This window comes from Stenella coeruleoalba (genome assembly GCF_951394435.1).
Source record: "Stenella coeruleoalba genome assembly, chromosome: 13".
Taxonomy (NCBI): Eukaryota; Metazoa; Chordata; class Mammalia; order Artiodactyla; family Delphinidae; genus Stenella; species Stenella coeruleoalba.
This window is the reverse complement of record NC_137159.1, coordinates 78,913,247-78,929,094: the sequence shown is the minus strand read 5'-3', so window position 1 is coordinate 78,929,094 and position 15,848 is coordinate 78,913,247. Positions and strand designations below refer to the sequence as shown.

At 36.0% G+C, this 15,848-nt stretch overlaps 1 protein-coding gene across 3 annotated transcripts in view; it reads right to left on the bottom strand.

Moving 5' to 3' along the window:
- NBAS (NBAS subunit of NRZ tethering complex) overlaps nucleotides 1-15,848 on the bottom strand; it is a 340,369-nt gene that overhangs the window by 180,782 nt on the left and 143,739 nt on the right. For all 3 annotated transcript variants that reach the window (XM_079940671.1, XM_079940670.1, XM_079940672.1), the window contains 3 exons: nucleotides 10,507-10,640; nucleotides 4,601-4,663; nucleotides 2,613-2,735 (listed from right to left, as the gene is read on the bottom strand). In XM_079940671.1, coding sequence (XP_079796797.1) covers nucleotides 2,613-2,735; nucleotides 4,601-4,663; nucleotides 10,507-10,640 — 320 coding nt within the window. The remainder of the gene's footprint in view (nucleotides 1-2,612; nucleotides 2,736-4,600; nucleotides 4,664-10,506; nucleotides 10,641-15,848) is intronic.

Here is a 15,848-nt window from a genome sequence, read left to right as displayed (position 1 = left end):
CTCTGATATGTATTAAAGCTTAAGAGAATACATTTTTTTTCCAGCATACAAATACACAAAACAAACTGATATATTTGCAAGTCTTCAAGGATAATCCCTGAAGTGTTTCCATTAGTTAGACCTTGGTATGTGAACTCTTTGGGTGGGCTTCAAAGAATTAAAAGACTCTTTCAAATTTGGCTCGCAGGCAGTAAAGTAGCAAAATGTTTGAAAAAGTGAGTGTCCATCTTGCACCAGCTTCATAAAATCAGACCTGGGCACTGTCTAGCTGAATTCAAGTTCTCGCAGCCCAGCTGTTCTTCTAGAAGCCAGCAACACTGGGACAGATGGTATTAATGTTTTCTCACACATGGCTAGCCTTAAGTACAGGTTCTAATTAAAATAAATTATAAGACATTATTTCCAAAGGTCTTTTTAGAATACATGCAGTAAATAAGAACCAAGAGAAGAACCTGGAGGCACTATACAAGAGGTGTGCAAATTGACAGGGAAATACCTGAACACAAACATGATGTATTAGTTACAGCTTTGGAATGGAGGTGTATTTTCCAGCGAGAAATAGTATTGCACTCAAGATAGTAAAACCTGATTTGTGACAGTCAGTGAAATCTGCCACCATTTAGAATATGCATAAGAAAATTTGATAGGTGTTAAAGACCAAGCCATAGTAGCATATATGAATAATTAAGATTCATTTCAAGTTGACTACCTTGAAAAAAGAGGCCGTATTCTCTTACATATTCACAGTAAGTAGAATGCCATAAGCAGAAATTAACTGCAAGGACTTTAGAAGTATTTGAGGGATTCAATGGAAGGACAGCAGGTAATCTAGCAGCAACAGTGAGGCTTTCTTACTGAAGAGTAGGTTCTTGACTAGAGCCAACATGATGGGAAATATTGACCCCTAAAAGCTTTTATAGCTGTAAAGAAAGTTTAAGACTTAAATTGTCAACACCTCCTAAATTATTCATTTAGTAATTACTGAGAGAGGGCCAATGATATGTAAGGTTCCAAATTAGATGTTTGGTGACTGTAGCACTTGCCTTAGATAAGCTTATGATTTTGAAGGGAACATAAGGCACATAAATCAATAACTAAACTGTTGAAAGAGACAGAGATAAAGAGAGAATTTTAAGGCTTCCTATAAATCTACAATAATTTTAAGAATTACTATAAATCCATAATAATTAATACAGGATGGTTATTAGAGGAATGATAGACAAACAGATCAATGGATCAAAATAAAGGACCCCAAAATAGGCCCCCGTAATATGGAAAACTGATATTCAACAAAGATGCAAATGCAATTCAGTACAGAAAGAACAGTCTTTTCAACAAATGATGCTGCAATATTCAGATATTAAAAAAAAATAATCTATACCTTGAACAATAAACAAAAATAGACTTTCAAAATGGGCCATGAAACTGATTGTAAAACTAAAAATTTTACTAAAAATGGCAGGAGGAAATCTTTGTGCCAAAAGTTTCTTAACATGACATCAAAAGCACAATCAACAAAGAACAAATTGATAAGCTGGACCTCATCAAAATTTATAAAGTACGCCCTTCAAAAGACACAGGTACGAGAATGAAAAGATAAGGCATAGATAGGGGAAAATCTTTGCAAAGCGTATATCTAATAAGGACTTGTATCCTGAATGTATAAGAAAACTCTCAAAATCAGTAAAGAGCCCAATTTTTAAAATGATCTAAGAAGATACACTGATGTCAAATAATCACATAAAAAGATGCTCAACGTTATTACTCACTGGAGAAAGCAATTAAAACCAAAATTAGATACCACAACATACCTAGTAAAATCACTAAACTTTAAAAGACTGACCACAGCAAGTACTGACAAGCATGTAGAGCAACTGGAACGCTCCTAAAAGACTGATTAAAAAATAAAATGGTACAAATGCTTTGGAAGACAGTTAGGCAGTTTTTTTAAAAGTTAACCATCCACCTACGATATGATCCTGCCATTCCACTCTCATGGATTTATCCAAAAGCAATGAAAGCGCATGTCCATATGAAGGCTTGTACATGAATATTCATAGCAGCTATATTTGTAAAAGCCAAGACTCAAAATAAACCAAATGTCCATCAACAAGTGAACAGATAAACAAAGTGCAATAAATCCATCAATAGAATACTAGTCAACAAATAAAATGGAATAAACTACGGATCCATGATACAACATGGATGAATCACAAAGTAATTATGCTAAGTTAAAGAAGCCAAACAAACAAACGAAGTGCATACTGTTATGACTCCATTTCCATAAAATTCTAGGAAATGCAAAGGACGATGTAGAGACAGCAAATAGATCAGTGATAGCCTGGGGAGGGGATGGGGGTGTAATGAGAAGCAGAAGGAGGGAGGGGATTATAAATGAGCAAGAGAAAGCTTTTAGGGGTGATGGATACATTCATTATTTTGACGAGGTGATGGCTTCATGGGTATATACATATACCAAAACTTATCATATTCTATACTTTAAATATGTGCAATTTATTGTTGGTCAATTATAACCCTATGAAGTCAGAAAAAGAAAAAAAGTAGTACTTTTTCTTAATCACATACAATTATCAATTAATTTTATTACTCACTTACGACCGGTGTGCCTGGTCAATCTAACCATCAGCTTGTGTGCCTCTTCTGAGCTAGACTGAGTATTTTTAACATACGAAATTGGTTTCTCAAGTCCATGTTTCTCCAAAATCTCTGACACACTGTAAGTGAAAAGAAAAATTTTTAAATAAGTCTTGCTACCAAACAAAAAAGCTCTAAGAATCTTAAACACATAAGTAGCACTTAGGTGTTAAAAGTATTTTTTAAAAAAGTAGCATAAAGAATGACCAAATTTTACACATTACATTAATTCTCGGCAAAAAAAAGCTAATAATTATATATCAAATCTTATTTCCCCTACTGACTTTTATTACAATATACTTGGGATAAGTTAACATTTTTTAAAAAGCCTGGCATATCCTTACCTCAAAATCTTTTTTTTATAATTTTCCTGTACTGTAAAAGCATCAAGTCAGCAAAATAAGCCAAATCTATAACTGCAATACCCAGCTTTAACTCTTAACAACCTTAGTGAGTATTCTGTTATAGGCAAGGCTGCTAGAAAAGCAATAAGCAAAGAATTTTAGGGTTGGAAAACCACAGAAACCCCGTAAGGCTCAATCTCCCTCAAGAATCCATTCTATAAACAAACAAATAAGATTTCTGTTCTCATATGGATCTTCTTGAGATATCCTATTCCGTAATTATCAGCATTGTATATACACCTTTTCTGTCTCACCAAGTCTCACATTTATGAATTAACCACTACTGGGCTTAAAGAGAGGTTGGACAAAATTCATTAGCTCTTCATAAATATAAGTTCCATGGGTCACGTCACCTGACATTACATACACTAAAACATTTATCAACTATTAATGGCCATGAGGTGGAACCGCAAAAAAAAAGTTCTCCTTTAAAAGGTTAGTAAATTAAGGTGAACAGTGAAAGACCTGGGTATCATCCAGAAACCTAAAGGGTGTTACTGTTTCCTTGAGGTATTGAGAGCATAATTTGACTATCAAGACAACCCATGGTTACACCCAGGAACGCATGGTGAAATAAATGACGTATATTGTGAAATATTTTTTTATGAAATGCATTATGTTTATTATATTGTATTTCCTTGAGAAAGCTCTTTTCAGGTTCATTAGGGAGAAAAAGGAAACCATGCAGATTTGTAAGGAATGAATCTATACTGACTTAACCCATTAAGCTTTGTTCAAACTATGCTCAATTTTTCAGGGAGGCTGGGGAGAAGAGAGGGACATCAAATTAGTAGATTCCCAAATTCTTATACTTCACATATTACCACTATCAAGTGATGTCATTACCTATAATTTCTATAATTATATATTGGAAGAACAAAGTTCACTAGTCCTAAAATTTCATTTTTAATGCAAATATTTAAAAATTACACACAAGCACATTATATATACATATAAAAATGAACACTAGTAAACAATATTAAACTTCCTGAATAGCAAATTAGAAATTTTCAGTCTCCAAAAGAGACAGTTTAATGCTTCATTTTCACAGTAAAGAATATTGCTAGCGTCACTAATATAATATAACCCAGAGAGTCAATCAAATGTAGTATACCCCAAAAAGGAAAGTCAGGGGTTATAATATTTGCTGATGGATGTAATAACTGCTGAAGGAACTAATATTTCTTATTTACCGACTATGTGTGAGGTACTTTAAATGCTTTATCTAGTATCAATTTCACATCTCATGAGGTAGATATGAGAGCTAAGAAAACCCTAGGCTCAAAGATCACACGGCTAGTAAGTTACAACGCCTTAGATGTGAACACAGTTCTACTAGTCTTCAAAGTCCATGTTCTCATTACTGTAGCATTCTGCTAAAATAAGCTAGCATTATATTCATTATTAAGAAAATTCACTCCTAAGAGAGTCAAACAAATATTAGGTGAAACTGGAAATGATCACTAGGCATATTTAAGGTAACATTTCTCGGACAGACCTCCTTAATCAGCATGGAACCAAAAGATCGTCATTTTTCTCACCTGAGAATGTGTTCCAGTTGGTCTACCATGTCATGAAGAGCTGTGGTTACCTCTGTCTTCTGACTAAAGGATTAAGAGAAAAGAATTTAAATTAGGTTTTAGTAGTAACTTTTTACTTGAAATACTAAACTCACTTAAGTTTAAAAAAAAAAGTGATGTTTCCCTTGTATTTAATATATGACAGTATCACCCTGTCCAAATAAAAGGTCAGTCTTATCTCCTATACACATTCAGCATCTTTCATGACTCAAAAGAGAGTAAGATAAAAAATACTGGAATATAACAATATTCTCTATTACAGATTAGTGAGATATGGGCAATTATTTTCCTAAGAACTTTTAGTTCAGTTCTGCTAAAAGCAAAAAAGAATTATATATCAGTTGTAGTCTTTCTTTAAAGAAGTGGTAAACGATAAAGCCATCATTTATTTCTCCTCTTTTAACCAATGAAACAAATTAGGAACCATGGCCCTGCACGTTGGCTTTCTCCTAGTCCCATCTATTCCACCTGTGACTCCCCTAGGACTTTTCCATTAGGATTCTATATACTCAGGGGACTTCTCCCATGTCATCATTCACTCTGCCTCCACTGCAGTATTTTAAAACGAAAGAGAAGTACACAGCCATCATACAGATAATTCCTACCGGGAGTGGAGATAACAAGCACTTTTCCTTTTTCCTTTCTCGGGAAAAAAGTAGACGGGGGACTAGGAGAAACATTACCGTGAAAAAGATGATAAACTAATAAAAACATGGCTGATAGGGCAGACTCAGCACGGCACAACGCACATACAAGTGCAAGGGATTTGCTACAAAGGTTAAGCAACTGCTATAGAAGCCCTCTGCCACCCTCTGCAACTCTGTGTCCCAACCTTGGAGGGACGACTCTCAACTGAGAACCACTGTACCTGACACTCTCAGGTGCTTTCCAACCAATGATTCAACTGAATTCCAGCAATTCTTAGGATTTAATAAGAAAGCTAAATAAAAATCTTTATCTGGACTTGGAAAATTAAAAATGACCTAACTGAACACAAAAGTCTCACTATCTTTATTTTTTTATTATTATTATTTTTTTTTTAGATGTTTGGGGTAGGAGTTTATTAATTAATTAATTTTTGCTGTGTTGGGTCTTCGCTTCTGTGCGAGGGCTTTCTCTAGTTGTGGCAAGCGGGGGCCACTCTTCATCGCGGTGCGCAGGCCTGTCACTATCGCGGCCTCTCTTGTTGCGGAGCACAGGCTCCAGACGCGCAGGCTCAGTAGTTGTGGCTCACAGGCCTAGTTGCTCCGCGGCATGTGGGATCATCCCAGACCAGGGCTCGAACCCATGTCCCCTGCATTAGCAGGCAGATTCTCAACCACTGCGCCACCAGGGAAGCCCACTCACTGTCTTTAAAATGATCAATCTGTCCTGGGCTAAATCTATGTGGCAATTATTTCATGCAATTTACAAAGATTATACTATCTTTTTAAACCAAGTTTCAGGCCTTGGACTAGAGTGATAAATTAGGGCATATTCCACTTAAAGTCCTTCAAAAAAAAAAAAAGATCATTTATCGGAGATAACTTCAATTAACATACTCATTCAGAAACAATATTTTTTAAATTATCATTTTGTAACTCTACAATAAACATTTGTCACTGATTTTCAGAATACAGCGTTCTTCCTCTGTGAACTGACATTCACAAACATAATGACTAAAGATTTTTTTCAGCCAGATGAAATGTGCTGCCTAGGTAAGATGTATAAAAATTTAATTTCCTAAATAGTGAAAAACTACACAGTTAACCATTTGGTAAATACCAACCAGTTAACCACTAAAAATAAACGACTGATCACTGGGAGAACGTGAATTGACGAAGTTGGCGCGAGGAGGAAAGAGAACCAGACGAAGTATTTTGAAGGCCTATATTTTAATACTAGGCTAATTTATAATTGCAAATTATTTAGAAAATTATAATTATGAAATACAATCATTAAAAAATAAATGGAACAACAAAAGAGTACCATGCTATTTTTTATGTTTACCAAAAAAAAAAACCTGTTAGATCAGAAACCATTAATCTGAAGCCAAAAAAAGCTTTCATTCACACATACACAAGAGGCATTTCTTAGCCTACACATTCTTTGAAAACAAATATACTCATCCTCTCATTATAATGTCTACATAAAAAATGTTCTTTTAATATCATCATTCAATTAATATCATGACTTTCTCCTCATGGTAGGAAAATTACTATTTAAAAGTTAATAGATGAGCTCTAATTGATATTTATGCTTATTTGATCTCACTGAAGAACTAACTGAAGAACTAAGTCTAATACATTTATTTTTAAAAATTGCACATGTCAGTTGGAAGTCAATGATTTTACCTAGATGATTCAAGGACAACCAAGGGGCATCAAGTGGGCAGAGGGACCATCAAATTACCCACCTAGACCCTTTAAGGAAGAAACTCCCCACCACTTCTGCTCTCTGAGATGCTTGTTAAGAAGAGGATTCTGCATCTCTTGTCACCCTCTGGGAAGAGCACCTTGACTACTGACACTCTGATATCCACTGGGCTGAGGTTTTTAAATGATGAGTAATGACAGTTTGCTAAAAAATTGTTAATACAATCCACGTTACTAGCCCTTTGTTGCCTACTGAAGGCCCACGGTTCCCAGAGGTACACTTGCTGCTCTTCACGAAGGATGGGAGGGAGCTTGCGGTCATATCTGTACAGGTATGGGTAATAAATAGATGCTGTGATTGTAACTCTTCCTACATGAAGACTCCCTAAACCTGGACTGAGGAAAGGAAGTATTAACTACTAGTACAGTCTCCATTTAGCTTTACCAGTAACAAGGTTAACTGCTTTCCTTCTTGGGGGTCAGTACTTAGACCCTTAATGAGAAGAGATGAATAATCAGGATCTACAAACCACAAACCACCCAACATTTCTGTAACATAATACACAGAATCTAAGATTACCTTATCCCCCCAAAATCAAAACTGAAGCAAGACTGACAATCTAGCTGCTCACATATAAGGCAATTTCCCAAGGACTCCTATAAAGAAAAGCCTTCAGCTTGTCACAAGGCATCCAATCAACTTTTAGTATCTTAGATATAAATTCATGGCCAAGAATCACTAGACATGGAGGAAAGGTCCTCACAGTAAAAACAGAGATGCAAACAAACAGAATATGAAAAATCAGAGATCACGGTGGGGCAAGGGTAATGCAAGGTGCAGAAGTGAATTTATGCATCTGTGAAACAAGAGCAGGGTATTACTTTGTTTGAAAGTGAATGAGAAAAAGTTCTTGGAATTTAAATAAGAAAGCCAAAATAAATTTTAAATTCAAAATACGGATTAGAAGATAAAACTATAGAAATCTCCCAGATCACTTAACAAAAGATCAAAACATGGGAAAAAGAACAAAAAGAGCAGTAAATAAATTTAAAATGTGCAAAAAAAGAGAAAAAAGGACATGCAAATAAACTTATCAAGGAAACTTAACAGGAAAAAAATGTAAGAAAATTTCCCAACAGTTTGAAGGACATGAGTTTCCAGGTTGAAATACACGATTTAAATGAACAATGATAAATTCAGATTCAGAATAAAACACATCCTTATGATACTTCAGAACACTAGAAATGAAGGGAAGGTACTGAAGTATTCCAAAAAGGGGAGGAAAAAGCCATATAATAGCCTTGGACTTCTTAACAACAGTGGAAGGAGAAGACAAGAGTGATGCCTTCGAAACTCACAAGGAAAAGGATCAGAAACCTACAATTCCATACACAGCCAAGCCTTCCGTCAAGTGTAACAATGCAATTATGATATTTTTTTGACATATGATAGTCTTAAAATAAACATGCCTCCATGCAATATTTGACAGGAAGCTATTCAAGATTATGTTCCATCAAAATAAGGGAATAAGCAAAGAAAGGAAAAGATAATCCCAGAAATGCAATATGCAACACAAGAGAGACGCAAACGAAAGTCCAAGGATGAATGCTGTACAGCAGAGTAGCGAACAATTCTTATCAAAGGAAGAGAAAAGACAATTCTAAGAAAGATGTTTCAAAAGTAAGAGGGAGAGAGAGAGACATAGAGTGAAAAGAGAAAGGAGAGATTACTAGATATTTTTGACCTTGAAAAGGAATTTTACACTTCTGTCAGAAGAGTGAAGGAGGTAAATGGAAACAAAAAACGACAAAAAAGGAAATTATTCAATCCACGAAAAGCAAAAAGTTGCATAAAAAGGAAATATAATCATACCCAGCTCTGTGTAAACAGTATATACATAATCATAATGATAGAAATACCACTTTGACTACACTGAAAAGAATGGTTAAGAGAAGTAGGTATGGGGGAAGGGTAGGCTTCAATGAAAGGAAGTCAATAATCATCTAAAATTGTAAAATCAATAAATAACAACGTTAGCACAATATGTTAAAGGAGGCAGGCAAAGTCAAGAAGAAAAGCATGATCTATAATGAGTGCTTACTTTTAGAAGACAGGTATCAAAGGATGGGGAAGGAGAGCAACCAATAGTTTTTTACCGATTACAAGTCTTCCTGTACCCTGATTTTAACTAGTACATACATTATTTACTTTATGGTTAAAAATTAGAAGGGGATCATGTTCCCTTGGACTTCATGATTCTGGAATAGCACCTCCTCATCCCCACCAATTTGTTTTTCTCCATGGCACTGACTTTTCAAAGTGAAAAGACAATATGACCTGTAGAATATCTCACAGTCTGTATTTATCTGTTTCTTTTCTTCATGGTGTTATTTAACTTGTTCTCTTATTCCCTACATTGACTGTAAACTAGAAGTTTGGCTTAAAGGATTGATTAGATTCAGGGTAAGTAATTTTACTTCATACTGCTTCTCACCAGGAGGCACGTATGGCTAGGCTGCCTGATTGTAAGCGATGCCATATTTGATAACTTGATCAAAGGTGACGGCAGTGAGACTTAGACTTTATAAAGGTCAATTTCCCCTTTGCAATTCCCAAAAAAAAAATATTTGCTAAAGGTAATACTTTGGTACCATGCAAGTATCCCTTCCCCGTCAATTTTTCACCTGATTTCAATTCTATTAATGACTACGTGAAACAATTATTTCACATTGGGTTGCAAAATCAAGTGACTTCTATCATTCATTTCACACACAAAAATAAAAATTTCCTTGGAAGGAAAAGAGAGGAGAAGAAAACCAAAGCATGAGGAAGACTTCTTGTCTAAACAACTGATTTTGCAAATGAGGAAACTGATGACCATAGAAGTTACGTGACTCAGCTGTAGTCACAAAGGCTTAGAAACAGGCCCACCGATTTTTCATTCAGTTTTCATGCTTTTCCATGTGCTGTTATTAACTTCTCCAGATATGAAATTTATAATATGTACTGTGTGTTAAAAGAGTGATTAAAGGAATGATTGTTATGTGACTTGCAAAGAGAAAATATAATCTGATTTGCGTACCGCTAAATGAGGTATGTATATCCATACATTAGTACTTAGAAGTTTTACTCTGGGCAAGGGCCAAGAACAAACAATTCATAGAAAAAACACAACTAGCCCATAAATAAGGAAAAAGCTTAATTAGAAACACAATTTAAAACAAAGAGATATCACCGTTTATCCACTTAAGAGAGTACTTTTTGTTGTGGTGGTAGTGATATTCTTGCTTGCTTTTTAATGGATAATTATCAAGGTTAAAATTATAGTGACGTCCTATATACTGTTAGAAAAACAAGTGTCTATCTCGAGACAACAGGTTTGCACGTGATCTCATTTTCTTCTTTATATTCCCAAAATTCTCTATAATGAACATTCAGAGAAGCAACATCTTCATTTTAACTGTTAGAGTAAAAAGACACAACCATAACAAAGGCACACTGTGGGTTCTTACCCATATCCTCTCTGTGGCAGACATTCTAATAAGTCATAGCAAAGAGCGAGCTGGTCATTTCGTTCACAGTTATAGATGCATTCTAGTGCTACTGCCATCAGTTGGTCCTGATCAGGAATGATTTTTTGCTGCAACTAGAGAAATAAAGCATGTTGTGCTAAATGTCAATAGATTTACATTCAATTTTGCCATATCCCAGTACCACTGTCAATAGAATATTAAATAGCGCAGTTAATCAGCCACAGAAACAAATCTTGGTTTTTCTTTAGCTTACAGACTTTTGGGGTCTTTAATTATTCTCAATGAAATTGCATTTTAATTACAGAATCAGCAAGAAAAGAAAATTTGTACCCATAAGCTATGCATCTGCTGAAAACAGATTCTTCAATTCATGACCCATTCAAGATAAAGTAGATAGAAGAAACACAGTGAACTAAAAAGGCAATTCATTAAAAACAACATTTCTAACCCTAAAACCAAATTTTATGTGTTTCAATCACAAAAATATATAAAATTCCTCAACTAATATTCAGAGATGTTCAAACTTACTATTTTTCAGTGTGCATTATGTATTAGTCATTTAACACAACAGTATTGACATTCTATTCGAAAGAAGTCGCATTGCAATGCGGTAATATTCATATCCCAAAATACACTCCATATTTCTGATGCAGAAAAATGGCTATTGGGGGTCACTTTCCCATTGTAAACCACAGAGACCCATTCTTAAAGTATTTTCTGGGATATAAAAATTACAGATTTGTGCCTTGTTTTTCTCATCTATAAAACTGGAATATTAACATCTTCTTAATAGCATTGTTGTGAGGATTAAATAAATTAATACATGTAGAATGCTTATGATATCTTCCTGCTTCCTGTCTTTCCCTCCCTGAGACGCTGAAGTGTCACTTGAAAGTTGAATGTTCTAGAGTCCCTATTTGATCAGACATGCTCAAAACCCTTTAGTAGACCTTCAGCGTGAAAGGTAAAGAGCAAGCTTTTTGCCTTCCACTCAGGCTCCTTCATGGCCTGGTGCCCACCCACTTTTCCAGTCCTATGAATCACTACCTCTCTGCTCAAAGTTTTAGTCCACTCAGGTTAAATAACTTGCCTTTATCTAAACATATCGTTAGTTTGATTACGTCCCCTTGTCTTATTCTACTCCTACCTGGAATGTCTTCTCGAGGAACTTCTTAAAACCTTAGTCTCTAAAATCTCCCGAATACTCCAGTTTTATGTCCATTTGGCTGACTTCAGTTGGACTTCCCCAGATTTCCAGAGTCTCTTGCTTATACTTGCTAACTGCTGGTCCAATGGATAAATCCTCATACGACTCTCTACATGAATTCTTTTTCCTCTCTGTACTCCCATGGCACCTTTCCGTTCTCTTCCTATGCCACTCAGCATAGCCTTCTTAATACACTCTACTGTGTACGTGAATCATAAGGCTCACATTAAGATACTTTTCACTATTGTCCTATTAGACTCTCTACAGATGTCCAACTTCATATAGTAAGACACACTTCCTTTTATTCTCATTATTCCTGTACTAATATCTCAGTGGTCACTATTAAACCATCATTTGTCCCACCTCAAGCTAACAGAAGGGGGCCATTTAGGACTTTCCAAGAAAGTCCTAAGACTTTTCCAAGAAAAAGTCTTTTTTTCTTTCCAAGAAAGTCCTAAGACTTTTCCAAGAAAAAGTCTTTTCCAAGAAAAAGTCTTATTGATTTCCAAGAAATCAATAAACCTTCCCCACCATGGGCTGCTAATTATCTCCCATATTGCATAGCAAAGTAAAATGTAACAAAGTCATAATTTCTTTCAAAGGGTCTTAAAATTATGCACTAGTAGACAACTAGAAAAAGAACAACAGATGTTAAGCTAGAATACTTGGGAAACCCCAGAGAAACAAGCAACAAAAGAACTCAATGAAACAGTGAAAGGATCACTGAAAATTATCATACAAAAATCAATAACTTTCATATACACGAACAATAAAGTTAGAGAAAATGAGGGTAAATAAAACCCAATTTGTAATGTAAGCAGAAAATTAAGTGGTTAGGAATAGATTTAACAAGAAATGTGCAAAACCTATATAAGGAGAAGTTTTAAACACCCCCAAAAGACAGTAAGAAAGATATGAACAAATACAATGATGTCCCCTATTCTTGAATAGGGTGACTGGACATTATACTAAAGTTCAGATAGAAAAAATATATATACAAGAATAACTTTTGAAAAACTGGGGGAAGAAAACACTACAGAGGAATACTACCCATACCAGACTATAAAATCTCTATAATTTAAAACAGTGTGGTACTTAGTATATGGACAACCAGACCAATAAAACAATAGAGAAACTCTAGAATTAGACTCAAAACAAATGGAAATTTTGTATATGACAAAGGTGGCATCTCAAATCACTCAGGTACAGATAAACTTTTTTAATAAATGGTGCTGCAACAATTAGGTAGCATAAGGGAAAACATAAAATAGATCCGTATCTCACACCCTGCAAAAGAACACACTCCAAATAGATTAGGGGTCTAAACATAAAAATAAAGCCACACAAGTACTAGAAGAAAACATGAGTGATTTCTTCTTTAACCCTGTAATGGGAAAAGCTTTTCCACCATGTTTCAAAATACAGAAGCAATTAAAAAAAAAATTGCTCAATTTGATTCCACAAAAAATAAACTGTAAAAAATTCTGCATGACATAATACACCGTAAACAAAGTCAAAAGACAACCTACCCACTGGGTGAAATATTCACAATAGAAACCACAGAAAAAGGACTAATTACACTAATATATATGAATTTCTAAAAGTTAAGGCACAAAGAAACAAAAATCAAAGTGAAAAATGGGGAAAAGGCAGGAAGGGACAGTTCACAAAAATGGGGAAAAGGCAGGAAGGGACAGTTCACAAAGACGACAATGCCCCTCAAGCATATGGGAAAATGCTCAAATTCACTCATGTTTAGAGACGTACGAATTAAAACAACACCGAAAGGTAACTTTTCACCCATCACGGTGGCAAAATCTTTTAAATAAGACAACAAATTGTGTCTGCAAAGTTGTGGAGAAACAGCCATGCTCATACATTGCTGGTGGAAATGTAAATTGGAACAACCCGTCTGGAGAGAAATGTGGTAATACCAACACAACCCTGCCTTTAGAGCCCGGAATCCCCTTGCAGTAATATACCCTGAAGATATGCCAATAATACAAAATAAATATAAACAGCTTACTCGTTGCAGCACTGTTTGTAATTGTCAAATACTGCGAATAGCACAGAAAACTAGTGAGACTGGGTAACAGTTTTCAATTTTATATTTTAGTTTATATAACCACACATGGCTAGTGGCTACCATACTGAACAGCACAGTCCTGGAGGCACTTTTCAATTTCCTAAGGAGTGTGGGCCCAAAGTAGGCCAACAGGAAATTGCAGCTGAGAGTTTACAGTGTTAAGGAGACTTCCCCATTTGTCCCCATTACTGGAATACAGTCTGGTATCTACAAGCAGAAGGGCCTAGTAAGTATTCAATACTTCTAATTTGGACCCCCAAAGGACCACACCCTAGGAATACGGGAGAATTGGAAATAGGACAGTCTTTTTGAAACCTGAAACAGCTCAATACCCGATCAGGTTAAAGTGACCTTCACTGTAGGAGAATGGTGGGAACAGCAAAAACAAGAGTGGCATATTCCATATTCCCCCAAATTCTAATCTATTATACCTGGGTTGGGCCTAGAAAATTGTTTTCTGTTTAATCCATATAGTTCTGATGCACAAATGCATTAAAAAAAACAGTATAAAAGACAGAAAACGATACGAGAAGGTAGAATATTTTATTCCCAAGTCATCTCTATCCAGACTTGCCCAAGTTACTTCACAAGTTTCACTTCCCAAAGAGGGATTCAAGCAAAGAGCAACGGCTTAAAATCAGAAATGAGTGCTTAAAATCAGGATGTTATAAAAGAGAGAGGAAGAGTTTGAAACACATGAGATAGTTGAAAAGACAAATTTGTATTTGTCTTATTGTTCCCATTATTCGCTCCCCTCTTTCTAGTAGAGGATTGTTCTTCCCTGCCCCATTAACACCAGGTGTGGCCACAGAGCCCTCAGCCTGTGAAATGTGAGAGGGAGTAATCTGAGGCACTGGGAGCTAAGCTTTAAGAGCCACTGTGTGGTTCTTTGTTCTTTTTCCTGTGCCACAAGTTAGAAAAGGGGACTGTTCTTTCAGCCTGAGTCCTGGAATGAACAGGACATGGAACACAGCAGAAGCCCAACCCAACCACAGCCTACACGACACTTGTGAGAAATAAATGTTTGCTGTTGTCAACTACTAAGATTGCAAGGTCATTTGTTAATGCAGCATACCTTAACCTAAGCTGCTGGATACAGAAATCACGGCTCCCTTTAGAGCACTAAAAATACCTTGTGCATGATTCATGGCAGATCCAAGGTAAATTCTTTTCGCGAACAGTCAAGGAAAATAAAATAAAAACAATGCTCCAAGGACAATCCTAGCACAGCAAATAAATGTAACCAAGTGATCTAAAGCATCATAATGAACCCAGAGTCAATCATTCACTCCTTCATTTGCCCTGCCCAAGCGCACTGAGCACTTGCTCGCTACAAGGCACCGCGCTAGTCCCTGGCAGTACAGACACCAGAGACAGAGCGGACAGACCCAGGAAACAAAGAGAGGGAGAGACAAACTTGAACAAGCAATGACAGCACAGTGAGAGATGCATTATTCTAGAGGCAGCTACAAGGCCCACCCTAGCACAGATAAGTCCCCAGAGGTTTCACAGCAGAGGGAGTCTTGGACAGCAGGATCCTGAAGGGTAGGCAGGTATTTGTTAAATGAAGGAAAGGGGTCTGATTATCACAAGCAAAGGAAATAGCCTCACAGAACACAAAAAGGCATGAAAGAACCTGATAGGGTCAAGAGGTGAAAAGTTAGTGTGGGTAAACCAGTGCATTCATGAAGGGAAATGAGGCTGAAGAGGTAGACTAGAAGCAGACCACAAAGAACCTTCCACGCCAACATTTACCCTGCAGGCAATGGGAGGCCACCAGAGATTTTCTGTAGACCATGACATGATCAAATTTGTGCTGTGGAAAGATAACATCGATAGAAAAGGAGAGGGTGGATTGGAAAGGAAGAGCCCAGCAACACCATTATTCTCTGCTTTGATTTTGACATATTTCAAGAAAGGCAAATGGCTATATATTTTATTCAAAAGGCACATGATAAATTACCGAGTAAAAACAACAAAAAGCTGACTATATACAAAGGATTTACAAGACTCTGTAAGGAAGAAGGA